Raw genomic sequence first — 27,319 nt, forward strand, 5'->3', positions numbered from 1 at the left:
TTCTGGTAGCAATGCACATTCCGGGTCGGTCCAACATTCTGGCAGACAAACTGAGTCGCTTGATCCTCACACCGTACGAGTGGTCTCTCAAACCATCATTTGCGAAACAGATCTTCCACAAATGGGGTTTACCTTGCTGCGATCTTTTCGCTTCTCCGTTAAACACAAAGTGCAGCAAGTTTTTCGCGATACTTCCCCCACCAGGGAAGAGCCCCAGAGACGCTCTAGTTCATGCTTGGCCACCTGGTCTCCTCTATGCTTATCCCCCCCTTCCTCTTATGGTGAAGTTCATTCAGAAAGCACGTCAGTTGGGGAGCAGAATTATCCTTATAGCCCCATTCTGGACTCAACAGATCTGGTTCCCATGTCTGCGGTCTCACAGTGTAGTTCCTCCATGGATCTTAGATCCTATTCCAGATCTGATTTTGCATCCTGCGGGATTGCAACTCCCGAACCTGGTAAACCTCAAGCTCGTGGCTTGGTTGATCCAGTTCCACGGATGGCAAGGACTCCCGGCATCTCATCACCAGTAAAGACCATTCTGGTAGCGGCTCACAAGCCTGCTACCAGAAAAATTTACAGTAGTAAATGGAAGCGTTTTTCTGTCTGGGCTAAGGACAAGGACCTAGATCCCTTTACCGTCCCTATTCTGGCGGTTCTTGATTTTCTGTCACACATTTTTCATCAAGGAGCCAGTGCATCTACAGTTAAAGTACAATTGGCAGCCATTTCCCATTTTCATGTGGGGGATGGACTGGGATCTTTAGCTTCGGCGAAGATATGCAAAACCTTCTTGAAAGGTATTTTTCTTTTGAAACCACCAGCTAACACTGCGGTCCCAAAATGGGACTTAACTTTGGTTTTACAAGCATTGACAAGCCCACCTTTTGAGCCTGCCGCCTCAGTTCCATTAAAGTTCTTATCATGGAAAACAGCCTTTCTAGTTGCTATTACTTCAGCCAGGAGGGTTTCGGAACTTCAAGCCCTTTGCATGAAACCCCCTTATCTAATCTTTCATAGGGATAGAGTGTCTCTCAGGACTAACCCTTCCTTCTTACCAAAGGTGGCTTCAGAGTCAAATATTAATCAGTTGATTAATTTACCAGTGTTCTTTCCCAACTTTCAGAACAAAGGGGAATACAAATTACACAAGTTGGATGTACATAGACAACTACATTTTTACTTGCACAGGACGAAGGATACTCGCAAGGCTGATCAGTTGTTTGTGTCCTTTGCCAAATCTGCTCTGGGTAGAACTATTACCAAAGTTACTTTAGCAAATTGGATTTCACAGTACATCATTCATCCGTATGTAGCCTCAGGTAAACCTGCTCCTTTCGGAGTCCATGCCCACTCAACCAGATCCATAGCCACATCAGCAGCCTTCTGGTCCAGGGTTCCTCTGGACGACATATGTTCAGCAGCTACTTGGTCCTCTTCCCATACATTCATTTCTCATTATAAATTGGATATGATATCCAGGAGTAGGGCTTCCTTTGGCTCCGCCGTGCTTCAGAATATCCTTCCTTGAGGGCCTCCCAAGGTTTTAGGTAGCTGGGGACTCTGTCCCACAGGTTGCAGAGCAAATGAAGTAACTACTTCAGATAAAGAAGTTATGTACTCACCATAACGTTCCATCTGAGTAGGTACTTCATTTGTCTGCAACCGACCCCCCCCTCCATGCCCCCTAACCATTATCGTGGTTCCTGATCATGATTGAGATTGTTTCATATGTTTAGGCATTATTTGGTCCTCTGTCGAGGGTCTTAGTTGCTAGATTAAGCAAACTCAATCTGAGGAACGGGAGCATGTAGCAGGGGATTATGGGTGAAGGGGAGGAGCCAGGAGCTCTGATCTTTTAGCTAGTAAAGCTGCCGGCTCAGATCCGAGGTTGGATCTGATACCCACAGGTTGCAGACAAATGAAGTACCTACTCAGATGGAATGTTATAGTGAGTACATAACTTCTTTTTAGAACAGGAAGAGCAAATATGTTTATAGCTTGGACTTAATTCCTGGATGTCAGCGCTGTTTTGAGTATTACTTTTAATTTTCTAAAATATTCCTTACTGAGTTTTGTTTGTATCTGTTCATGCTTTATTGTCGATCTTTCATCAGTTCCCAAATATTTATACACTCCCTCTTGCTCAAGTCCCTTATATCGCATTCCTGTCCCAGACTGATATTTTCTTGGTGCTGCAGCTTTCCCGACATAAATGTTGCTTTTGTACATTTATTAAGACCAAATTACATTCTCATATCATCTGAGAAAGTTTTGACCACTTCCAGTTGCCCTTTCAGCTCCTCATCTGATGAACTATACAGTTTTAAATCATCCACAAAAAGATGAGAAGTCTTTACATTTGTTGTTTTCTGGGAGTCAAATTGTAGCCATGACTTAATCTGTTACATAGACAGGTTAAAGGGTTAAGGGCAAGACAAAAGACCAACAGTGACAAAAAGTAACCCTGAAATATCCCCCTTTGAATTTTTATCCCTGGGATAATAATTTGTCTTTTGTCATAGCTTAGCTGCAGAGTGGTTTGCCATTGTTTCATGGTCACTGTAATGTAATTGATCAATGTAGGGTGTATCTTATACATTTATAAGTGCTCCTTTATCTGTGAATGTGGGATGTCAAAAGCTTTTTTGTAATATATCCATGCCATACTTGGATTCTTCCCCTTTATACAGTTCTCTGTTGTGACTTTATTTAACAACAAATGATCCTTTGTTCAATATGACTTTTCTTTTGTCATCCTTCTGTTCTACTGCCATAATTGAGTTTTCTTCTTAATGACTATAATCTCAGCTACATCAATTCCAGTATATAGTTTACACATCATCAGAAGGCAAGTTATTGTTCTATAGTTTTTAAGATAGCTTGCAGGTTTATTCTTAAGGAGGAATATCGTTATTCCTGTTGTCAACCAAGTTGTTGTCCGCTCAAGACATGCATATAAGTAGCCCTTACTTAGGGCTAAATCTTTGTGTAAAGATGTTAATACTTTAAGCCAGAAGTTAGGTACTGCATCTGGGCCTGGGGTTTTCCACTTAGGAGCTTTTGTTTCAGTTTATCTGACCATTACTTCATCCCTTTTCATATCCTGTACATTTGAACTTCTTATTGTTTTTTTTTACTTCTGTCCATTCAGCATCTTTATTATGTTCCACAGGATCTTCATAGATATTTCTCCAAAATGTGTCTAGTTCTCCTATTTTTGGTGATGTTTCTATTTCTTTTGCTTTGTTTTCCCATTTCTCTCCAAAACGTTTTGGGGTCTTTTTCTTTACATTTATCTGCATATCATCTATTTTTTTTTCTACCAATGCTGATATCTTAGTTTATTATTTGCAATAGTGCACAATATATCCGGGTCTGTTGTAATACTGCACATTGCTTTTATTATTTCTGTTTTTCTAAGAAAGTTTGTTGATCTATTCCCTCTTTTATACTCTTCAAACAGTGACACTTCTTGTCTTGATTGCTTTAGAGTTTTCTCTATTTGATACTTCCATGATGACATTTGATTTCTTCCCTTCCTTTCCATTATTGCCTTGTCTTTTGGCTGTAAGACTTTATCTGTTATTAATTTAGCTGCACAGTAATATATCCTATTTATTTCTGTTGATTCTCATGAATTTCTATTAATAATCTTGATTACTATGTTCATTTGTTTTATCAGACTTTAAAAATGTGGGTCTTATTTACTTTTTATAATCTGTTTCTTTCATTGATCTTAATATGTTTATCCATCTCTATTAAATCAAGCAACTCTTCCTTTAGATCATTTTCTTCTAAACTAAGGGCACATTCTTTGTTCTCCATTTCCTGTGGGCATTCTACAGAAAGTTCCAGGACACCTTCCTGTGACCTATTCTGTTCAGCTTCATCCTGTATCTGATGCTCTTTCATATGGGAACTCACTGGTCTATCACTCCACAACATTGACTGCATCAGAGTTGCCACTGTTTCCTGCTCCTTCCCTTGCTGTGCATCTCAAGCTGAACTTTTGTACTGTTTTCCTGCTGAAAGCTCCAGAGTATCTTCATGATCAGATGCTTCACATTCCTCCTGTTTCTCCATAATTTGGGGACAAATTGCTCCATCACGCTGTGACTTTACCAGAGATGGATTTTCAACGCTAAATCCTTCGCTTTGCAGGTAAGCCATGACTTCAGTTTCTATTTCTCTAACTTTTCTAATATTAAACCTCTTTTCCACTCCCCCTTTGTTTTCTTATTTTTTTTTTTGTATTGTGAAATTTTCCTTGTCCAGATGTCTTCGCCTATATTTCTCTTCAAATATCTTTGGTGCTGCTTTTTTGTATTTATTAGCTTTGCTTTCTGCTTTGCATAAATATTGCACCATATTAAGTCTCATTTTCTTTCCCATGTCCATATTTCTTCTTCAAATGTCTCCCACTCTACCTGTTTCTCCTTACTTTGGGGACTCATTGCTCCATCATGCTGTGACATAACTTGTGCTAGACTTTCTACGCTAAATCCTTCACTTCACAGGCATTCCATAACTTCAGCTTCTGTTTATTTATCTTCTACTTTAGTAATCTTTTGTTCTACATTCCCCTTTGTGATCTTATTTTTTGTAAGAAATGTTCCATATCTGTGTGCCTTTGCCTGTGTTTCTCTTCAATTATCTTTGAAGCTGCGTTCTTGTATTAATTGCCTTTCACTTTGAATAAATATTGTACCATAAAACATTTCTCTTTCCCATGGCCATGTTTCTTTTATATAAACGTCAAACATTTCTAGCTTTTGTTCTTTATATTTTCACATTTCCTCAGTTGCTTCTTTGTCCAACTAGCCCAAAGTTTCTTGCTGTATATAATGTTTTTCATGGAGTTGTATTAATGAACACAAATTTGCATTTGAATCTTTTGACAGTTTTTCTTGTGCAAGTATTTTTCTTTTTTCTAATTTCTGTCTTAATCTTTTTGAATATCTTCTATCTGGAAATTGTGGGCTTTTTGCATAGTAATAATGATACATAATTTTTTTCTTATCCTGAACAGTCCACTCTATTGTTTTTGGCTCTTTTTGGCCTATCAGTTTTTGTGGTTTTTGTGGACTAATACTTCCTTCTACAACTGGGGGGGCATCCTACCCCTGAGCTTTGCATAACCCCATTGTAGGAATGTTTCTGTATCTTGAGGATTCTACACTATCATTTTTTCTGGTCCTGGCACCAGTGCATATACCAGGATTGGGCATTTTTTATTCTGGAACTTGTGCATCCAACTGTCTTTTTTATTTTTAACGTACTTATGTCCTGACATCTGCTCTATAAAATACAGTCTATATGTCAGTGTCTTCTTTGTGGAATTTTGTAAAAAAAACTTCTGGTATGACCTGTAGGATATACCTAGATATATTTTCCTACTTCCTGTACTCCAGATTTAGATATTTCCTAGCTGTTTCTTACCATATCCTTTGTTTGTACTCTGTTTTTAGTATGGATACTATGTGATTAGCCCTTAATAATTTGAACTGGGGCAAACTTGATCTGAGGTAATGTGGAGTTTGCAGGGGGTTATGGGTAAGGGGAGGAGACTGAGCTATGGATCCTAAGTCTGGCCAAATTCAGATCTGAAAATCCAATAATTTAGGAAGGACTTAAAGGGACAACACAAATGCATCATTATGGTGAGTTCATAACTTTTATCTTTTGTAACATCACAGTCTTTTTCTGTGATAAAAGTTGTAATGTCACAGTCACCACATGGTAATCTCAAGAAGAACACAACCTCAAAACACCACAGTTTGCATTATAAGGCATAAGATGTCTGTAACATATGTTCTACTGTGATATGATATAATTTTAGAGAAGTTATGATTTACATGGTAACACTTCTTATGTATGGTAGCATAAAAGTGAAGCTGACAATGTTATGTTACGGATATAGTGCTAAAATTCCTTAAATACTTGTTTATGCAGTTAGTCATTAACACGCAGCAGTTTATTCACATGTTTTTGTCATCATTTACAGATAACAATGAATGCATTGGTGATCCCAACCTTTGTGGATCGAAAGGAGTATGTCAAAATACACCAGGAAGCTTCAGTTGTGAATGTCAACATGGGTTCTTCCTTGACAAAACTGGAATAAACTGTGAAGGTACATGACACTGCACACCTTTATGCCTGGCCATATTCCTTTCACATTGCAAATTAATTCTATCTACGGGGAACCAGCTAAGTGGAAAATTATTTTACATTGGAGTTCTTTTTGTAGGTGGATTCAGGGGATTAAGGGAATCAGTTATTTATACAATTAGCAACTGTAACACAATAGCCAGGCTTAAAAGAAACAGTTCTTCTGTTTGGTGTATTATAAAATGTTGCTACATGTTATTTCATAAATTGCTCATTTTGAAGTGATTTATGATGTAGCGTACTATAGGTAGTTGTGCCATTGCTGTTTATATATGGCATAAATGGTCAGCTGCACTCCTCAACTTCTGTCTCCCAGAGAAAAGTCTTGAAAATAATAACAATGAATTACTCAGAAAAAAATGTCCATGCTGAAGTAGAATATATAAAAGGCAACAACAACTACATTACACTAAAGTGCTTGCTTACCATGTTCTAGTTTTATAATTTTGTTGGTCCTAACTGATTTCAGCTCTTGAGTATTGTTACTTAGTTCTTGAAGTTGCCGTTAATACAGTTCCATTACAGACCATTTATAGCATTCTGTCTCCTATTCCCCTTCTCCAGCAAGTGCATTAGATTTGTATGTAATGGTGCCTTAGTGCTTATATCCCTTGAAGTGATATGATGATTATTCGTCCTTTTTGTAACCAAACCAGTCACGTTTGCCAAAATGTAGAGGAAGTAGAAAACAAGTTGTCTGTGCTACATGTTTGGAAAGATATGCCATAGACATAGGTAGGTGTGAGAGATGCTTTGTTCAGGTTTGTCTTAGAAAATTCATGCTTAAGCTTTTTAGAGCAAGAAAAAGCCATTTGTGTTTTGTCCCAGCATTAATTTGATCAGCACCTTATTTAAAGTATGAACCATAAATATTTCTGAGTTTTTTTTCAGTGAAATTACTTTGTTGACTGTCTGTAGTTATGCCAGTCATATTATTAGTAAAGGTGGGTGGACTTCCTACTAAAGCAGCCCTGCTCTGTTCCTATTTTTTTTTCCTAATGATTCAGTGGGTTCTCGCTTAGAAGAGTAAAGTGGTGTTTAGAAGATGCAGTAGAATAGAAATTGTATTATATACTGGAGGGAAGAGATGGAAGAAACCATTTCCAGTAATGTGCCCTTTGTTCCTTTAATTCTTCTATGAGTTTTCTTTTATTTTTGTTGTTGTTTTACCTTCCCTAGTAAACCAAGGCTGGTTTACTTGTTCTTTTTTCCTTAATTTACCTTTTTATCTATTTTCTGCATCCTACATTTGTTACCCTTTGTATGTAAAAGTGTTGTAATTATAGAGTGGGTGATTAACACCGTATTGTGTATAACTGTATGTTCTGCTCAGCAGCATCATTTTCCATACAAGCATTCTTTTGTCTTTGTACCACTTATTTATGCTATTTAAATTACTTTACATCAACCATTTCACAATTATTCCCAGCATTACATTAAATATGTCTTGGGATTTCTTTACAGCAACTTACATTATTTTCTTGATATTCAGTGCACATTTCAATAAATCCACAATTTTATTTGTATTGCCATGCTCACCTCTCTAGCACGACATATACTTGTCTGGTTTCTTTAGTGGTCTTCTTGATCTGGAAATTTTGGAAATCTCTTGTTCCTTTTTACTTAGTTCATGTTGCACTATTGCTTTTTGTACACATGTCTAAAGTAGTCAACGGGCAATGTCTGGCTATCACAGTTCTCACATTCTCTGTTTTCTTTTTTTTTTTTTTTTTTTTTTTGCTGTAGTGCTATTTCTGATACTTCTGGTTTGTTCATCTTAGACTTTGATATATGTGTCTTATACTGATGTATTTGCCTTATGCTGATGTCTACAGTTCTTTTTTATTCAACTTCCCATCTTCCCCACAAAACACTAGTTTAACTGCTAGCCAACTACTTCAGTTTCAGGCTGTAAACTTTCCCAAGTCTTTTAATTTTTTACTTTATCTCCTACTTACAGATGTGTTGGTCTTATGTATTAATGATATTCCTGCTTCTGTTTAGCTCTCTTCAGCATTTCCTTTATTTTGTATGATTCTCTGGTGCCAGTAATGCATTCAAAACAGGTAACATACGTTCGGCTCTCTGCCCATTAACATCTAAGCTGGTTAGTAATAGAATCCTGCAGTGGAGCATTCATATAGTCTGAAACTGCAGGATAACAATCCTCATAACTTTTCATACAGTTACAACACCTCGTAACTTTTCATACAACAACATATAACACCTCATAACTTTTCATACAGTTACAACACCATTACAGAGAATGTCGTAATCTAACTCAATTCAACCCCATTAAGTTCAACACTATACTGTCCAACATCAGCTGGACCTTGCTTCATAACCTCCCCCTTAATGATGCAGTAGCTACTTTCAACAAGACATTCCTTGATGTTCTCAACTCTATGGCTCCAACCAGAAAAATTAGGGTAAAATCAAACTGTGCCCCCTGGCTCACTAAGCAAACACACTCTATTATGCATCAGAGGGTATTGCCTGTAAAACTTGGATCAGAAATAAAACCCCTACCTTACTTCAACATTACAAACAACTTAGAAACTTAAGTAAAACACTGGTCATTAAAGACAAAAACATTCTTTAACTCCAGCCAAAGTATCCCACACAACAACCCCTAGAAATTTTGGAATGCACTTAATAGAATCCTATATCCCAGCAAACCACCAACCCCCAACCCCTTCTTTCTCAACTCAGCCACAAAGACTGCAGCACTTTTAAGCAAACACTTCATAGAATCAGTTCAAAACAAATACAACAAAGTCCCACTGCCTCTTCTCTACCATTACCTCCCAGTCCCCCTTCCCCATTACTTTCTCCTTTCAACCTGCTACCACTGCATTCATCAAAACACAACTGAACAAACTCAAAGCTTGTTCTCTCTCAATTGATAAATTATCCCCCAGTTCCTCAAAATTGCTGCCAATTCAACTGCCTATCCTCTATATATCCTTATAAATCACTCTGTTACAGAAGTTTCTTGTCTATTCCTTGATCTTTCAAAGGCTTTCGATACAGTCTCTCAACCCAAAATGATATCCAAGCTTTCAGATCTCCACCTGTCTACCCCTTCTATAAACTGGTTCTCTAGTTACTTATCAAACAGACAACAATCTATATGCTGGCAATCGGTCACCTCTCCATTTCTACCCAGCAGCACTGGTGTTCCCCAAGGTTCCATCCTGGGATCCCTCTTGTTCAGTATCTTCACTAACACACCACATACCACTACTAACCTCTCTACACTCTTGCAATATGCTGACGATTCAACCCTTATCACCACCACCCACAGTATCCTCGAACTCCTTGTACATACCCAAGACACCTTCACCTCCATTGAAACCTGGCTCACTGATAATCAATTAGTATCAAACCCAAAAAAAAACAAAGCTTCTACTTTTCCTTCAAAAAAAATGATTCAGTTTAAATCCTCCTTCTCTATTACCTCACTTAACCGTGATACCATCACACTTGAACCCTATACTAAATTACTTGGTATAACTATCGATGACGAACTAAAGTTCAACATACATATCAATCAATGTATAAAGAAAACCAACCAAAAACTTGGACTTTTGTACCTTAATCATAAACTACTCTTATCCTCCACCAAACCCTCCCTTGCTGTCTCTCTCCTCTTACCCTGTCTTCTGTATGCACCTCCAGTACTCACTAACCTTCAGTCATCTCTCCTCTTCAAACTAGAACAAGCCTACCACAAAATACCTAGATTTGTCTCCAACCAACCATATAAATCACACCACTGCCTCTCTCTTAAGTCTTTACTCTGGCCTGAATTCCAAAAACAACTTCTTCTTCCACAGTTACATATTACACACTCTGTACTCTACAATGCTATATCCTGTCCCTCCATCTCAAATCTAGTATCACTCTACAACCCCCATTGCCAGCTTTGCACATCTGACAAAAATCTTCTCAACATCTACAAAGCCAATAGAAATATTGGTAAATCTCTTTATAAATTCTCTGTTGCTCATACCTGGAATGCCTTCCCCTATAATATAAGAATTATCCCCCATAAAGCCCAATTCAAACTCTAACTTAAAAATTACCCTACTAAAGACCTGGTCCTGTCCTTGTCAAACTCCTACCTGACATCTTACTGCTCTACTGTTAATTCTGTATCCTGACTCTCTGCATACATCATAATTTCTATTTGTCTCTCTATTACAACTATTACTGTAGACCTATAACCTGATTCTTGTAAATACTGCTGTACATGGACTTATTGCTGAAACCTGTATAAATTTTTGCATGTGAACTTTTTATTGCTGTTCTGTAGTAACACTATGCAACTTGAAGACAACTGTAAAATTGTGATTCTTATTTTCTGCGTATAACAACTTCATATTTTACCTTTGTAAATATATCTCTGTTTTTATATTGTGAAATACATCTGGAGCTTTTCTCCACGGGTCTCCACTGAAAACAGGCCCCTGACTCAGTTGGACCAACCTGGTTAACAAATGACAATAAATAAATAAATACACTTCTTTCTCCAGAAAATATTCACTGTTTCAAGAGTTTGTCCATGTACCCATTAGACTGTAGATAATGTGATCTAAACATTGTGAATTCCTGACTTTTATATTACAGACCATTGTCAGATATGACAATATCAAGTATCCCTAGTCTCAATAACACAGACTTTAATGCAGTGATTATACTTGCACTTGTCATGTCTGTCAGTTTGTTTACTCCAGAAGACTTGGAGAAATAATCTACACATATATAGAGAGATTCTTTAGATTGGAGAAATCTATGCCCACTTGGTCTTTCTACAACTGGGTATGCTAGCATCTGTTCCTGTGGATGGTTATGTCATGTATTGAGCCAACATTTCGAGTCAGTACATTGTATCTCTTTCTCATTCTTTGCACATTGCTCTTCTAAAATGTCAGTCACATTTCCTACTAAGCATTGTCTTTTTAAATGATTAGTGGTTATTGTTTTACCAGATTTTGATTATTAAGCTTTGGGCATAGCTTATTTGTTTCTTGAAAAAAAAAGAAAACTGAATTTCTTTCCTTACCAGTATTATCTGCTCGGGCCAGCCTGTTATTTTAAAATCTTTCAGCAGCTTAATTTCTAAGTCAGTATCATTACATATATGGAATTATTTTACCCTTTCTTCTCATTTGTAACTGTGGTATTACTGGCAAAAATCATTATTTTTTTCCTCTAACAATTCTTTATGTTTCTCTGGTAAATACATTGTACTTAACATATTGTCTGCATATTATGGCTTACCTGGTCTGTATTTCATTTTCAGCTAACATTTTTCAGATTCCATATCCTCTAAAGACTCTGCGGTGCTTTGTTGCAATATTTTTAGAATGTGCTTTGCAAAACTTTATGGGATGCTTCTACCTGAATTTGTTTACCATAGAAATAGTCATATTTATGAAATGTCTCCCTTCTTTTGCTATCTTGTCCTTTTCTGAGTATATCTCTGCTATACATGTACAAATGCTCTTTGCCCATAGGCAACTGTTCTGTTCCCTTTTATGCTTTTTTATCATACTGACTGGTATCTACTTGCATTGCCACTTTGTTATTAACATCATGCTATTTTAATGTTGGCATTTTATGTAGCTCTTAAGTGTTTCAGAGCTCTTGGTTTGTTCATAGGTTCACTCACATGCTACATCTTGCTATAATAGCTTTCGTGGAGGCAGAGGTAGCTCAAAACTCTTATGTATAAACTTTGTAAGTTAATATATTGTTCCTATAAACAGCTGTAATGTGTTCTTGTTTTCTAGGCTTTGACATTTAACATTTATATAGTTTTCATTTTTCTCTGTGTTGTTAGTATTTCAGACTTCTTATGCTTATTTCAAATTTGCTCTTATTTAACTTGAAAGTATTGTGTCTTGATCTATTTAGCAGCTTTATCAGCCTTTTGTTCTACTTTTCTTGTGGTTGACCTCATACTAATGGGTCATCAGTTGTGTTTATATCACTTTTCAAACTCTCAGGTCTTGTATAACAGCTCTTTGGAATACTTCTGATGCTGATAAAATATCAGTTGGAAGTCTAAGGAATCTTTACCTTTGTAATGTCATATTAAGTGTACACAATTTAGAACTTCCTTCATCTAGTGTTATATGCCAGAAACAGTGGCATGTATCTAATACTGAAAATAACTTAGCATTTGACATTTTTTAAACCACTTCTTCCATTGTGATAATGGGTAATTTTTCTGTTTTAATCACTTTATTCAGACCTTGCAACTCAGTACAAACATGAATCTTACTTGTATAAGTAGCAACCATACTTTTCATCCATTTGGATATGATTGATTTTTAATGGCAATTATGTTTTGCATTCACCTCAGCATCTACTCAGCTCTGCTTCAAAACAAAAATGATACTCCTTGGATTAAGTATCACTGAAATAACATAAAGATTTATTTGTATTTAATAGTTTCCTAGTAAATTTCACAAACCTGTAAATAAATTAGCATAGTTGGGAAGGATATCGTTAAAACTCTGTACAGTGCTTGACACATATTTTTCAAATGAACAACTGTGTCTGAATGGGTATGACAAAACATGCTGTCATTAGTTTCACACACACATTGACTTTGTTTTACCATTCCTAATTTCTTAGAATTTAAACTGGCCATAATATAAACCTGATTAACCACTTGAAGCACCGTGTTTTGCTGAAGGATCTTGTACTTTTTTGTATACATTTCTGTAGCTTTTAACCCAGTGGCTTACTTGGTGTCCTGAATATGGTAAAACTATGGCCCATTTATTTTTTCCTGTTCTTTTTGTCCATAGAGTTTCAAAAGATTTTTCAGAAACAGCCATACACTCCGTACCTCTATGTAGTTTAAAATCAATATGTCATTTATTACATCTTAGCATTTTTAGTCAACAATCTAACTTGCACTCTTGTTTCACTATTTTGATGCATTTTCAGACATATCTGAAGACAGAGGCTTGTTGTCATACTGTGATTTTATTAGTTTTTTTGTCTACTTGTGTTGGATTTTACTTGTATTAAAATATCAGTATTGATACTTGTTCTGGAATTATAAGAGTCTCTCACAATGGAGGAACAGCAATCTGTTTTTTCTTGGATATATATAATGGTGGTTGGCCCATGTGACACATTTTCAGTGTTGTTGCCATATGGTACCTTCTGCAGCACAGTGTACAGTTACTGCATGAATTACAGTGATTTTAGTGTACTGATTGCTGTATAGTCAAATCTTTTTAATCATTCTAACTTTGATACTAAAGTTTTCTCATGATCCATATTTTTGTATTTTTCTAACATAAGTTGTGAATCATTATGAACAGATTAATATCCACAAAGTTGTGATTTATGATTTGTGAATTAATTTTCACAGTGAGCTTAGAAATGTTAGGCTGTTGTATATATTTTCACAAAATACCACTTTAGTGACCAGTGTTGCCATGATCATTTACTTATTCGCTGTGTGCACTATTTTATCTCCAGAATAAATGCCACTGCTATCTTCATCTTACCATGTTGCCAAACCATCTCTCTTCATTCAGAATCCTATTTGATTACTGGGAAAGTCCGACTGGTTAGGACCCTATTTTTAGTGTTGTCCCTGGGAGAAAAGCTCCAAAGTATTACAGAACATTTTAAGAACAATAATTTTTACAGTCTTTAAAAATAATAGAAAAACAACTGCAGTTTAAATAGTTATGCCAAATTAGACATAACATAAAAACATTGGTTAAGAATAAACGCAAGTTATATGATAATGATTTAATAGTTACAGAAAATTTACCTAGTTTATAGAAATAAATTAAAGGTAAATTAGTGTAATATAATCAGGAATTGTAATACGAAGTGAGAGAAAAGCAAACTTATGGTATATTTAGATAGAAAGCCAGGGAAGAGAAATTGATGGAAGAAAGGAAGTGAGTGAAGAAGGGACAGTAAAGAGATGAAAGGTATGCAAAAGTATTTGTTCACCTTTAGGGATATAGTTTATCCTGATGTTAAGCAAGAACAGAGCCGGCTTTTGGCTAAGAAGTCTTTCAGAATGGTTTTGAAGGCTGGGAGAGAGGGTGTTAACTTGATGGATACAGATAAGGAGTTCCAGGCCTTAGCAACATGGTATGAGTACCGATAATGCCCAGCAGATTTGATAGGTGTGTGGACAGATAGGAGTTTTTGTTCACTGGATCATAATGACCGACTGGGGGACATAGTTTTGTAGAATGTTATTTCGGCTGGATGAGCATATGGATTCTGGATAATGTTATAGGTGGTAAGAAGCTGTGTATAAATTGGTTGAAACTGCCCTATCAATCACCATAGTCTTTTTAGTGCTATAAAGTGGTGGGTTCTGCAAGAGATATTTGCCGCAAATTTAGCAACTTTGTTATAGTATTGTTCAAGTTTTGATTTTTGTGATGCTGGAAGGGTAGTAAGGATGAGAACACCATAAAGAAATGTATGGGGGGGGGGAGTAAATGATGGTAAGTGTAGCTTTAATTGTATTGGTGAGAAAGTTTTTGGCTCTAAAAAGCATGAGTTTTTCTTGTACAATTATGTATCTGCAGGTTGAATTTAGGATTATCATCCACTACCATTCCTAATAACTTACCATGAGAAGTGACTTCAGTGGTTGTACTGTCAAGAGAAGAGAGGACTTTAAATTTTGTTTCTTCATGAGAGAGGGATGTGGGGAAAAGGTAGTTTTTTGTTTGTTTGTTTGTTTGTTTTGAGGGTTGAGCACAAGTTGTGAGTTACAAAGCCATGTTTCAGTTACTGTTAAAGCTTCCTAAGTAATTTTTTGGAGATGTGCCATGCTGTCAGATGTTCCAATCAATGTGTAATACTTATCTGTGTACAGTATTAGGGAGGCCTGTTGTGTGGATGTGTGGAGGGTGTTGGTGAGGATATTGAAAAGGAAGGGACCAAGGATAGAGCCTTGTAGTACACTGGTAGTGAATGGAGGTACGGAGAGAGGGTAGAATGCCATTTTACTGACTGATACCTATTGGACAGGTAACTTTTGAAACCATAGAAGGGTGGGCTGAGAGAGACCTAATGAGGACATTTGAAGAAGTTTACTGTGAAAAACGGTGTCAACGGCTTTAGGCAAGTCTAGAAATAAGGAGGAGACCAGTTTGCCATTATCTGTCGCTTTATCGACAATATTTATATAGGCTTGAAGTGCAGTATTAGTACTGTGGGAAGGATGGAAGCCATGTTGTTGGAAGATAGGAGTTCCTTCTGCAGGAGATAGTTTAGCAATTCTTTTTGAATCCATTTTTCAAGTATTTTGAAAAGGGGGATAAGATTGCTATAGGTCTAAAGTTAATAAGGGATAATATTTGACTTTTTCTATAGAGAGGAAGTGCCAGATTCCTGGATTGACCTGTTTGTAAGGAATGGGACAGGGTAGACAAGGTTATCAGCTACAATTTTAAAGTATTCATTTGAAAGGTCTTTAGCTGAAGTAGAGCATGGCTTAAGTTTGTTTAAGAGTAGTTTTATATAGAATGTGGGCACAGGTTTGAAGGTGAAAGTGCATGTGATACGTGGCTGCTGGGCAGGGTTAGGATTAGATGTTGGGGAATCCTTGGTTAGAGATGCTATACTATCTATGAAATAAGAGTTGAATTGTATTGTGGTTTTTGAGTGCTTGGTTATTGGGAGAGAGTTTAGGGTTGAATTGTTTGGCTGTGAGATGCAAGATTTCCTTTAATGGCTATCCAGAATTTTTTAGGGTTGTATTTACTATTATTCTGAAAGTTATTGTATAGTTTTTTGTTTTCATCAATTTGCTTTCTAGAAAATTGCGTAGCATTCTGAAGTTTTCAAGATGTTATGGTGTTTTATATTTTTGCCATTCTTTTCATGCTTTTTCTCTATTCTTGCAGTATAACCTTATGATAGCCATATATATATAATTATCTATGAACCTGCTTTATATCCCACCTGTTAAAAACAGTATTAACATTTTCTGCCCTATATAGTTCCTTCCCTCACCTCCATTTCTTTGAATTTCTAAGCACTAAAAACATGATCTGTTTTCTATTTGACAAACCCACTTATACACCTCTTCAGATTTTCACCATCTGCTAAAGCATAAGTATCTTTTGTACTGCAATAATTGGCATTATTTTATATGAATGTAATTTGATTGGCAAATGAATGTGTAGTTCCTATGCATATTACTTATTGTCTGTTCATGTATATTACTGGAATGTCTGTTTGAAAATGTTTATAATAAGTTGGAGCTTTTCTCCCCAGGCCTCCCCTGAAATGGGTGATGTTATGTGATCCTATCTCGCCTACATTCTGACTGATGGGTTCGGAGCCGATCCCTCGGCTCCGACTCGGCACGCTTATGCCAAAGAGCGAAGTCTCTTATTGGCTGAGCTTACTATATCCCAGGATGCACCACTACCAGTCCCCCAGATCTCGTTTGCCGCTAACTAGCAAAGACGTGGTCTCGAGCTGGCTGAGCTAAGTAGTGTTTTTCACTAACTTTTTCTGTCAGGAATTTCCTAATTCTTCAACAAAAAGCTGTTTTAACAGCTATATCGTACTTTTTGTGTATGAGTGGTTATTTTTTGTGGAAAATTTGTGTGCGTGTTTGTTCTGACTAGAGGCCCCTTTTGAATTGAAGGGCCTTTCCCTGTCAGTCAATTGTCTTTCAAGTCCTTAAGGGTTCTTGGATCCCTTTAGTTAATTTTTCTGTTGTTGTGACAGTCTTTGTGTAAAAAAAAAAAAAGGAAAAGTAAGTGTTTTTCTGTGATAGTTAGAGTTACTAAATTTGTTGCCATAATGTCTCAGGCTCCTAGGCCTTCGGGCTTTAAGAAGTGCACTAAGTGCAGTTTTAAAATGTCAATCACAGATGACCACTCTCTCTGTGTGTAGTGTTTGGCCAAACATTTGCAGGAGTCCTGCAGCGTGTGTCACGCTTTTCCTCGAGGTCCTCCAAGAGAGGAAAAATAAACTTTTGAAAGGCCTTATTAAACCCTCATTTGAAGAGGCATTAGCTTCCTCTACTTCTCCTGCTAAAAGAAAGGCGTCGGCTCCGACCAGTCTGTCGGAACCGACCGCCAAAGACATAGGCAGGCTTCCCCTTCGGCTCCACTGACTTCGAGCCGAGGCGAAGTCTGCCTCGATGCCTCCAGCCTCGACTCCTCTGGGTTGGAGCCGACGGCTGGGGCATCGAGGCGGGTCACCTTCATCGGCTCCACTGATCTTGGAGCCGATGAAGGTTGTCACTCAGACACTTCCTCCTCGGCGCGAAGCCCTCGCACCGATGGAAATTGGTTTGGACACTTCTTCGGCGCCGATAATTGTCGAGTCGATTCGAGCCGGTCCCCTAGTCCCTTGGAGCCGTTGGAGAGGCCTACTCGGACCCATTCGGTCTCTTCCAGGTCATCAAGGATGTCAGATTCGTACATAGGACAGGGTGCTCCAAAGACTGTTCCAGTCCCCAGTCTTTCAGAAATTTGTTTCGCTCCGACCCACTTGGCTTCGGAGCCGATAGCCCATTCCATTGCCATTCCTCCTCCGACCGCTTGGCTCCGTGGAGCAGGTGCTGATGGAGCCAGTGGAGATCCTAGGGTCGGCTCCGACCCTTACTCCAACCCTGGCCTTGGTCCGAGTTTAGCACGGACTTCTTCGGCGGACCGGGGTGACGTTTCCAGGACCAATGCTGTCGGTTCCAAGCCTCCCTCTCGGTGCTTGACGCGGGACTTCCGTCTGCTATCATGGCTCGGGACCGGACCTCCCAGGATTCTGGGGTCCGCCTTCAGACTATGAGGAGTGCCTTGGCCAAGTCTTCTTGCCATCTCTGGCTTTACCGGCACCTTCCCTGGGCATGGAGACTGGGTCTTTGGCAGTTCCCTGTCTCTAGGCAGCGGAGCCCCAGGGCCTGAGGTTACCCCACTGGGGTTCCCCTCCTCCCGAGGGTCTTCGGAGTTGTCTTGAGGAGCCCCAAGGAAGAGATCGTGCAAGAGGAAGCACGTGGACTCCCACGAGTCTCTTACATCGGACACTGATCTTCATCATCCGGACGGGTCCCCTATGTCGTCCTCCGATGATGTCTCTTTTGCTCACTTTCTTGAGATCCTCAAGCAACGAGGCTGCTGGATTTCCTAACCCCCTCCGCTGATGAGTCGTGTTCCTCAAGGCCTTGGGCTCAGCCCTCCACCTCCTGGGTGTCTCCGCCCTTCGACGAGGTCCTGGATTTGGATAGTCGGAGGGGGAGGGAACATCGAGATACTGTGGAACCAGAGCCTTCGCCCTAACAAATTTTTGTCTGCCCCACCCGAGAGAAGGAGTTCTTACGTGGCTGTAGATGCCATGGTGGTGGCATCTGCTACCCAGCAGGACGTGGCAGAGGCTTCAACGTCCATCCATCCTCCTAATAAGGAGTCGCATGAGGATGCCCACTCCGCCTGACGAGCTCCTGGGGTCTTGGTTGAAATTTTTTTCCAGTTTTATTTATTTGGACAACTTATTTTTTCAAAAAAACAATTCTTTATCTGCTTGGGCCAGCCTGTTATTTTAAAATCTTTCAGCAGCTTAATTTCTAAGTCAGTATCATTACATATATGGAATTATTTTACCCTTTCTTCTCATTTGTAACTGTGGTATTACTGGCAAAAATCATTATTTTTTTCCTCTAACAATTCTTTATGTTTCTCTGGTAAATACATTGTACTTAACATATTGTCTGCATATTATGGCTTACCTGGTCTGTATTTCATTTTCAGCTAACATTTTTCAGATTCCATATCCTCTAAAGACTCTGCGGTGCTTTGTTGCAATATTTTTAGAATGTGCTTTGCAAAACTTTATGGGATGCTTCTACCTGAATTTGTTTACCATAGAAATAGTCATATTTATGAAATGTCTCCCTTCTTTTGCTATCTTGTCCTTTTCTGAGTATATCTCTGCTATACATGTACAAATGCTCTTTGCCCATAGGCAACTGTTCTGTTCCCTTTTATGCTTTTTTATCATACTGACTGGTATCTACTTGCATTGCCACTTTGTTATTAACATCATGCTATTTTAATGTTGGCATTTTATGTAGCTCTTAAGTGTTTCAGAGCTCTTGGTTTGTTCATAGGTTCACTCACATGCTACATATTGCTATAATAGCTTTTGTGGAGGCAGAGGTAGCTCAAAACTCTTTTGTATAAACTTTGTAAGTTAATATATTGTTCCTATAAACAGCTGTAATGTGTTCTTGTTTTCTAGGCTTTGACATTTAACATTTATATAGTTGTTTTTATTTTTCTCTGTGTTTAGTATTTCAGACTTCTTATGCTTATTTCAAATTTGCTCTTATTTAACTTGAAAGTATTGTGTCTTGATCTGTTTAGCAGCTTTATCAGCCTTTTGTTCTACTTTTCTTGTGGTTGACCTCATACTAATGGGTCATCAGTTGTGTTTATATCATTTTTCAAACTCTCAGGTCTTGTATAACAGCTCTTTGGAATACTTCTGATGCTGATGAAATATCAGTTGGAAGTCTAAGGAATCTTTACCTTTGTAATGTCATATTAAGTGTACACAATTTAGAACTTCCTTCATCTAGTGTTATATGCCAGAAGCAGTGGCATGTATCTAATACTGAAAATAACTTAGCATTTGACATTTTTGAAACTACTTCTTCCATTGTGATAATGGGTAATTTTCTGTTTTAATCACTTTATTCAGACCTTGCAACTCAGTACAAACATGAATCTTACTTGTATTAGTAGCAACCATACTTTTCATCCATTTGGATATGATTTATTTTTAATGGCAATTATGTTTTACATTCACCCCAGCATCTACTCAGCTCTGCTTCAAAACAAAAATGATACTCCTTGGATTAAGTATCACTGAAATAACATAAAGATTTATGTGTATTTAATAGTTTCCTAGTAAATTTCACAAACCTGTAAATAAATTAGCATAGTTGGGAAGGATATCGTTAAAACTCTGTACAGTGCTTGACACATATTTTTCAAATGAACAACTGTGTCTGAATGGGTATGACAAAACATGCTGTCATTAGTTTCACACACACATTGACTTTGTTTTACCATTCCTAATTTCTTAGAATTTAAACTGGCCATAATATAAACCTAATTAACCACTTGAAGCACCGTGTTTTGCTGAAGGATCTTGTACTTTTTTGTATACATTTCTGTAGCTTTTAACCCAGTGGCTTACTTGGTGTCCTGAATATGGTAAAACTATGGCCCATTTATTTTTTCCTGTTCTTTTTGTCCATAGAGTTTCAAAAGAATTTTCAGAAACAGCCATACACTCCGTACCTCTATTTAGTTTAAAATCAATATGTCATTTATTACATCTCAGCATTTTTAGTCGACAATCTAACTTGCACTCTTGTTTCACTATTTTGATGCATTTTCAGACATATCTGAAGACAGAGACTTGTTGTCCTACTGTGATTTTATTATTTTTTTGTCTACTTGTGTTGGATTTTACTTGTATTAAAATATCAGTATTGATACTTGTTCTGGAATTATAAGAGTCTCTCACAATGGAGGAACAGCAATCTGTTTTTTCTTGGATATATATAATGGTAATTGGCCCATGTGACACATTTTCAGTGTTGTTGCCATATGGTACCTTCTGCAGCACAGTGTACAGTTACCACATGAATTACAGTGATTTTAGTGTACTGATTGCTGTATAGTCAAATCTTTTTAATCATTCTAACTTTGATACCAAAGTCTTCTCATGATCCATATTTTTGTATTTTTCTAACATAAGTTGTGAATCATTATGAACAGATTAATATCCACAAAGTTGTGATTTATGATTTGTGAATTAATTTTCACAGTGAGCTTAGAAATGTTAGGCTGTTGTATATATTTCCACAAAATACCACTTTAGTGACCAGTGTTGCCATGATCATTTACTTATTCGCTGTGTGCACTATTTTATCTCCAGAATAAATGCCACTGCTATCTTCATCTTACCATGTTGCCAAACCATCTCTCTTCATTCAGAATCCTATGCCCCACAATTAGACTTCACCACTACCTAAACAGTTTTACTTGTATCTCCCAGACATATACATATTTTGTGACACTGCCCCCCCCTCTAATTTATTTTTTTATTTATTAGAATTTGATTACTGGGAAAGTCCGACTGGTTAGGACCCTATTTTTAGTGTTGTCCCTGGGAGAAAAGCTCCAAAGTATTACAGAACATTTTAAGAACAATAATTTTTACAGTCTTTAAAAATAATACAAAAACAACTGCAGTTTAAATAGTTATACCAAATTCGACATAACATAAAAACATTGGTTAAGAATAAACGCAAGTTATATGATAATGATTTAATAGTTAGAGAAAATTTACCTAGTTTATAGAAAAAAATTAAAGGTAAATTAGTGTAATATAATCAGGAATTGTAATACGAAGTGAGAGAAAAGCAAACTTATGGTATATTTAGATAGAAAGCCAGGGAAGAGAAATTGATGGAAGAAAGGAAGTGAGTGAAGAAGGGACAGTAAAGAGATGAAAGGTATGCAAAAGTATTTGTTCACCTTTAGGGATATAGTTTATCCTGATGTTAAGCAAGAACAGAGCCGGCTTTTGGCTAAGAAGTCTTTTAGAATGGTTTTGAAGGCTGGGAGAGAGGGTGTTAACTTGATGGATACAGATAAGGAGTTCCAGGCCTTAGCAACATGGTATGAGTACCGATAATGCCCAGCAGATTTGATAGGTTTGTGGGCAGATAGGAGTTTTTGTTCAGTGGATCATAATGACCGACTGGGGGACATAGTTTTGTAGAATGTTATTTCGGCTGGATGAGCATATGGATTCTGGATAATGTTATAGGTGGTAAGAAGCTGTGTATATGGTGATTGATGGGGCAGTTCTAACCAATTTAGTCTTTTTAGTGCAATAAAGTGGTGGGTTCTGCATGAGATATTTGCCGCAAATTTAGCAACTTTGTTATAGTATTGTTCAAGTTTTAATTTTTGTGATGCTGGAAGGTTAGTAAGGATGAGAACACCATAAAGAAATGTATGGGGGGGGGGGGGTAAGTGATGGCAAGTGTAGCTTTAATTGTATTGGTGAGAAAGTTTTTGGCTCTAAAAAGCATGAGTTTTTCTTTACAATTATGTATCTGCAGGTTGAATTTAGGATTATCATCCACTACCATTCCTAATAACTTCCCATGAGAAGTGACTTCAGTGGTTGTACTGTCAAGAGAGGAGAGGACTTTAAATTTTGTTTCTTCATGAGAGAGGGATGTGGGGAAAAGGTAGTTTTTTTTTTTTTGTTTGTTTGTTTTTTTTGAGGGTTGAGTACAAGTTGTGAGTTACAAAGCCATGTTTCAGTTACTGTTAAAGCTTCCTAAGTAATTTTTTGGAGATGTGCCATGCTGTCAGATGTTCCAATCAATGTGTAATACTTATCTGTGTACAGTATTAGGGAGGCCTGTTGTGTGGATGTGTGGAGGGTGTTGGTGAGGATGTTGAAAAGGAAGGGACCAAGGATAGAGCCTTGTAGTACACTGGTAGTGAATGGAGGTACAGAGAGAGGGTAGAATGCCATTTTACTGACTGATACCTATTGGACAGGTAACTTTTGAAACCATAGAAGGGTGGGCTGAGAGAGACCTAATGAGGACATTTGAAGAAGTTTACTGTGAAAAACTGTGTCAACGGCTTTAGGCAAGTCTAGAAATAAGGAGGAGACCAGTTTGCCATTATCTGTCGCTTTATCGACAATATTTATATAGGCTCAAAGTGCAGTATTAGTACTGTGGGAAGGATGGAAGCCATGTTGTTGGAAGATAGGAGTTCCTTCTGCAGGAGATAGTTTAGCAATTCTTTTTGAATCCATTTTTCAAGTATTTTGAAAAGGGGGATAAGATTGCTATAGGTCTAAAGTTAATAAGGGATAATATTTGACTTTTTCTATAGAGAGGAAGTGCCAGATTCCTGGATTGACCTGTTTGTAAGGAATGGGACAGGGTAGACAAGGTTATCAGCTACAATTTTAAAGTATTCATTTGAAAGGTCTTTAGCTGAAGTAGAGCATGGCTTAAGTTTGTTTAAGAGTAGTTTTATATAGAATGTGGGCACGGGTTTGAAGGTGAAAGTGCATGTGATACGTGGCTGCTGGGCAGGGTTAGGATTAGATGTTGGGGAATCCTTGGTTAGAGATGCTATACTATCTATGAAATAAGAGTTGAATTGTATTGCGGTTTTTGAGTGCTCGGTTATTGGGAGAGAGTTTAGGGTTGAATTGTTTGGCTGTGCGATGCAAGATTTCCTTTAATGGCTGTCCAGAATTTTTTAGGGTTGTATTTACTATTATTCTGAAAGTTATTGTATAGTTTTTTGTTTTCATCAATTTGCTTTTTAGAAAATTGCGTAGCATTTTGAAGTTTTCAAGATGTTATGGTGTTTTATATTTTTGCCATTCTTTTCATACTTTTCTCTATTCTTGCAATATAACCGTATGATAGCCATATATATATAATTATCTATGAACCTGCTTTATATCCCACCTGTTAAAAACAGTATTAACATTTTCTGCCCTATCTAGTTCCTTCCCTCACCTCCATTTATATCACTAAAAACATGATCTGTTGTCTATTTGACAAACCCACTAATACACCTCTTCAGATTCTCACCATCTGCTAAAGCATAAGTATCTTTTGTACTGCAATAATTGGCATTATTTTATATGAATGTAATTTGATTGGTAAATGAATGTGTAGTTCCTATGCATATTACTTTTTGTCTGTTCATGTATATTACTGGAATGTCTGTTTGAAAATGTTTATAATAAGTTGGAGCTTTTCTCCCCAGGCCTCCCCTGAAAAGGGTGTTTTAAATAACTTCAGTCGGACAAACCCAGTAAACAAAATCAAAATAAATATAGTTTTTTTTTTTTTTTTTATTTATTTGCATGATGCACCAGTTTGTATTCACTGATTTCACCTGTGCAAGTTGTTTCTGTGATGTTTTTAAATTGCAGAACCTCTGTTTAGTGGTTTAGAATTTTCCATCTGGCTATTATCGTAGAATGTAAATGTTCTGCATGCTGTGCATATTTTATGCATGCAGTTCTTGTCTTTGGATTGACATTGCCCTCCCCATCCGACACTCACACAGGTAATTCCTGCATACTGTGCAGTTTGTTTCTAAGTAGTACCCATTAGCTGTATTGCTGCATTATTTATTATTGCTATTATTATTATTGTTACTATTATTATATGAAGCCGAGGTGGTACAGCGGTAGCGTTGTTGCCTCACAGCAAGAGGCTCTCCCGTTCGATTCACGGCTGGAGCACCTTCTGTGTGGAGTCTGCATGTCCTCCCCACGTTTGAGTGGCCTCTGAAAGACATGCATGAATGGGCGTGCCTTCGCTGAAGGTTGGGTGTCAGGCTGGCAACTCAGCACCATAAAAAAAATCTACCGCCAATCATTAGCAGACCGGAGTTTCGGTGTGGCGATCCCTAACCGGAAAAAGCCAAAAAGACAAGCAAAACTATTATTATTATTTTGCAGTCATGTTGGTAATATTTATTAGCATTTGTCACTGTCCATGGAACTGAGAATTTTGCAGTTTTCTCAAGGGGCCTATATCTGAAGTAAGAATTTTGCAGTGTTCTCAAGGGGCCCGTAAGTGTTTTGTAACTGGGCTGTAATTATGAATCATGGTTTCAGGCTTACTTTTGTCAGTTCACTTGGATATGGAGTAAACATTCTGCTTTGTTTTTAACTGGCATTCTCAAAACTGTTGTAATATTTTCAAACAGTGAGTACAGCAACGTTTGCACAGCCAGCTGTAATATTCTTAAGTTATCTTAATTATTGAATATTGTTTTGAATTGTATATTTATATTCTACCATGGTGTCTTGTCACGAGCAGTGTTTGGGTTGAAAGCCTGTAAGGGTAATTATTCTACAGTTTATTATTTTACCATCTGTTCTAAGTGCATATACATTCCAGCATTTTGCAAAAGATGAGAAAGTATTCTATTTTTTAGTGTTCCCGTAATCTAAAATTAAGGTTTTTAACATTGATCATATTAGTGGTCTCATCAAGCTTGTATATTTGTTGACTTTGGAATTATTATTCATTGGCAAGTGATCTCTGTATTTTTATATGTGTCCATGTGTTTTATTGGGTCTACTTTAATTTAACAAAATTACACTTACCCAAAACACAAAACCAAGGCGACTTCGAAAGATGAACAATGCGAAACCACAGATAACCAAAATTTTGCATTGAGAAAACAACCACTTGGCCACCAGGTCAAAACAATAAAATGGAACATATTTAAACCTACCCAAGTGGGGGACTTTGACCCCCCCCCTAACTAAAGATACGAACTGTGAAATCGCAGTACACTGGGAAAAAGGGAAGGTTCACCAGGGTGGCCAAGTGTTTGTTTTCCCTATGTAAAATGTCAGTTATCCATAGTTTCGCATAGTTCGTCTTTCGAAGAGTTGTCTTGGTGTTTAGGATTTCAGTTAAGTGAAATTTTGATATGGAGGATGGGACCAGTTTTATCATCAAAATATGTGAACATAGTCCTGTATTTTAAAATAAGGTTGTTCCTAAAACCGTAGAGTATATGAGGCCATTTGCATACATATGTCATGTCTGTGTCTCATGTTTGGAGTATTACTTTCAGATGTAGATGAATGTGATGGAAATCACCGCTGCCAGCATGGTTGTCAGAATTTGGTTGGTGGGTACAGATGCAGCTGCCCTCAAGGCTACCTGCAGCATTACCAGTGGAACCAGTGTATTGGTAAGTCAGATTTTGTTTGGACTTACTGGTGTACAGAGCAGTACTATTAAACTTTAGGGTTAGTAAGTGATGTACCATGTCTTAGTTTTAAATGCCAAATTACTTTTTTATTGTACTTCCGACTGCCACTCAATAATAAGTAATCTGTTTTAATTCCACTCTGACAGAATTTTTTATGTGAAACTGATTCCTTTGTAGAGTTTTAATATGTTACAAGGATTATGGTGAGGCTGATGATGATTTTTTATTATAAATGTATTCAGTCCCCACCCCCCCACACACACACACACACACACACACACACACACACACACACACACACACACACACAGAGCATCAACCATGTCCCAGACTCCCTCCACGATCTTCTGCTCCAACATTCCTCACAGTTGCAATTCTTAGCTCACATGAACTGGGGCACTGCAAGTGGGAAAACTCTACATTTGAGTGTCTGGTGAATGGTGCCATTCTGACATCTGCAGAGGAATTTTGCTATGTCTCACCCACAGTCCCATTCCACACTCCAGTGTGCAGTTACATCAGTGAACAATTTGTGCTGCATAACTAAAATCCCTGGTCTCCAGAAAACGTCTCTTCTCCCCATGAAGTAGATGAAGTACAGATAACACACACCTACACCCTACCAGCTGATGATGCTGAAAGATTTTGTAAACTTTGGTAATGTGGTAGTGAATGCAGTAGCTTGCCAGAACTTGCACAAAGTTTCTGGTTCTTATTAATAGCATTCTGTTAATTTGTTTTGCATGATATAGAACAAACAATGGAACAAATTAAAAATGTCTTTACCATGTGGTCTTATTTTGTTTAACATTTCTACTGCTAAAGGAATATACGGTGCCTACTGCTCTAGAACTACAATCACAAAATGATGCATTGGTTGCATCTTGTATGGCTGTCTTAATAAAAGATGAATATGCCATCTACCCTTATCTGTCATAGTAGAAAGCTCTCTCAGTCTGCCAGACTGCTTGATACAAGTACTGGCATTATCTGCTATCTCTAAAGGCATGCTTATATTGAAGAATATCCGCACACTCAAGACATCCACTGAACTGAACAGCAAGCTTCTCACATCTGTCTCATTTATTTCCTGTCTGTGCAAATCAGAGTACAAGGGCAACCATAGTGTCTGAATTTATCTTAGTAATACAGTCAGCAGTTAAACTTATGACCCTCTGAAGCAATGTGAGGTATGTACAACTCGTATTATTCATGGATCAGCTCCTAAATAACAGTATTTAAGTTATTCTGTACAGGAAAGCATTGTCATGTACATAGTGAAAGAATACATTGCTTTTTTGACACACACT

The 27,319-nt window shown here is 37.5% G+C and overlaps 1 protein-coding gene across 3 annotated transcripts in view; it reads left to right on the plus strand.

The window, feature by feature from the left end:
- FBN1 (fibrillin 1) overlaps positions 1–27,319 on the plus strand; it is a 4,097,759-nt gene that overhangs the window by 3,865,845 nt on the left and 204,595 nt on the right. For all 3 annotated transcript variants that reach the window (XM_044077620.1, XM_044077621.1, XM_044077622.1), the window contains exons 62-63: positions 6,008–6,136; positions 25,869–25,988. In XM_044077620.1, the coding sequence (XP_043933555.1) occupies positions 6,008–6,136; positions 25,869–25,988 (249 nt within the window). The remainder of the gene's footprint in view (positions 1–6,007; positions 6,137–25,868; positions 25,989–27,319) is intronic.

Source organism: Protopterus annectens, chromosome 7.part0 (genome assembly GCF_019279795.1).
Source record: "Protopterus annectens isolate FY-2018-M chromosome 7.part0, PAN1.0, whole genome shotgun sequence".
Lineage (NCBI taxonomy): Eukaryota > Metazoa > Chordata > Ceratodontiformes > Protopteridae > Protopterus > Protopterus annectens.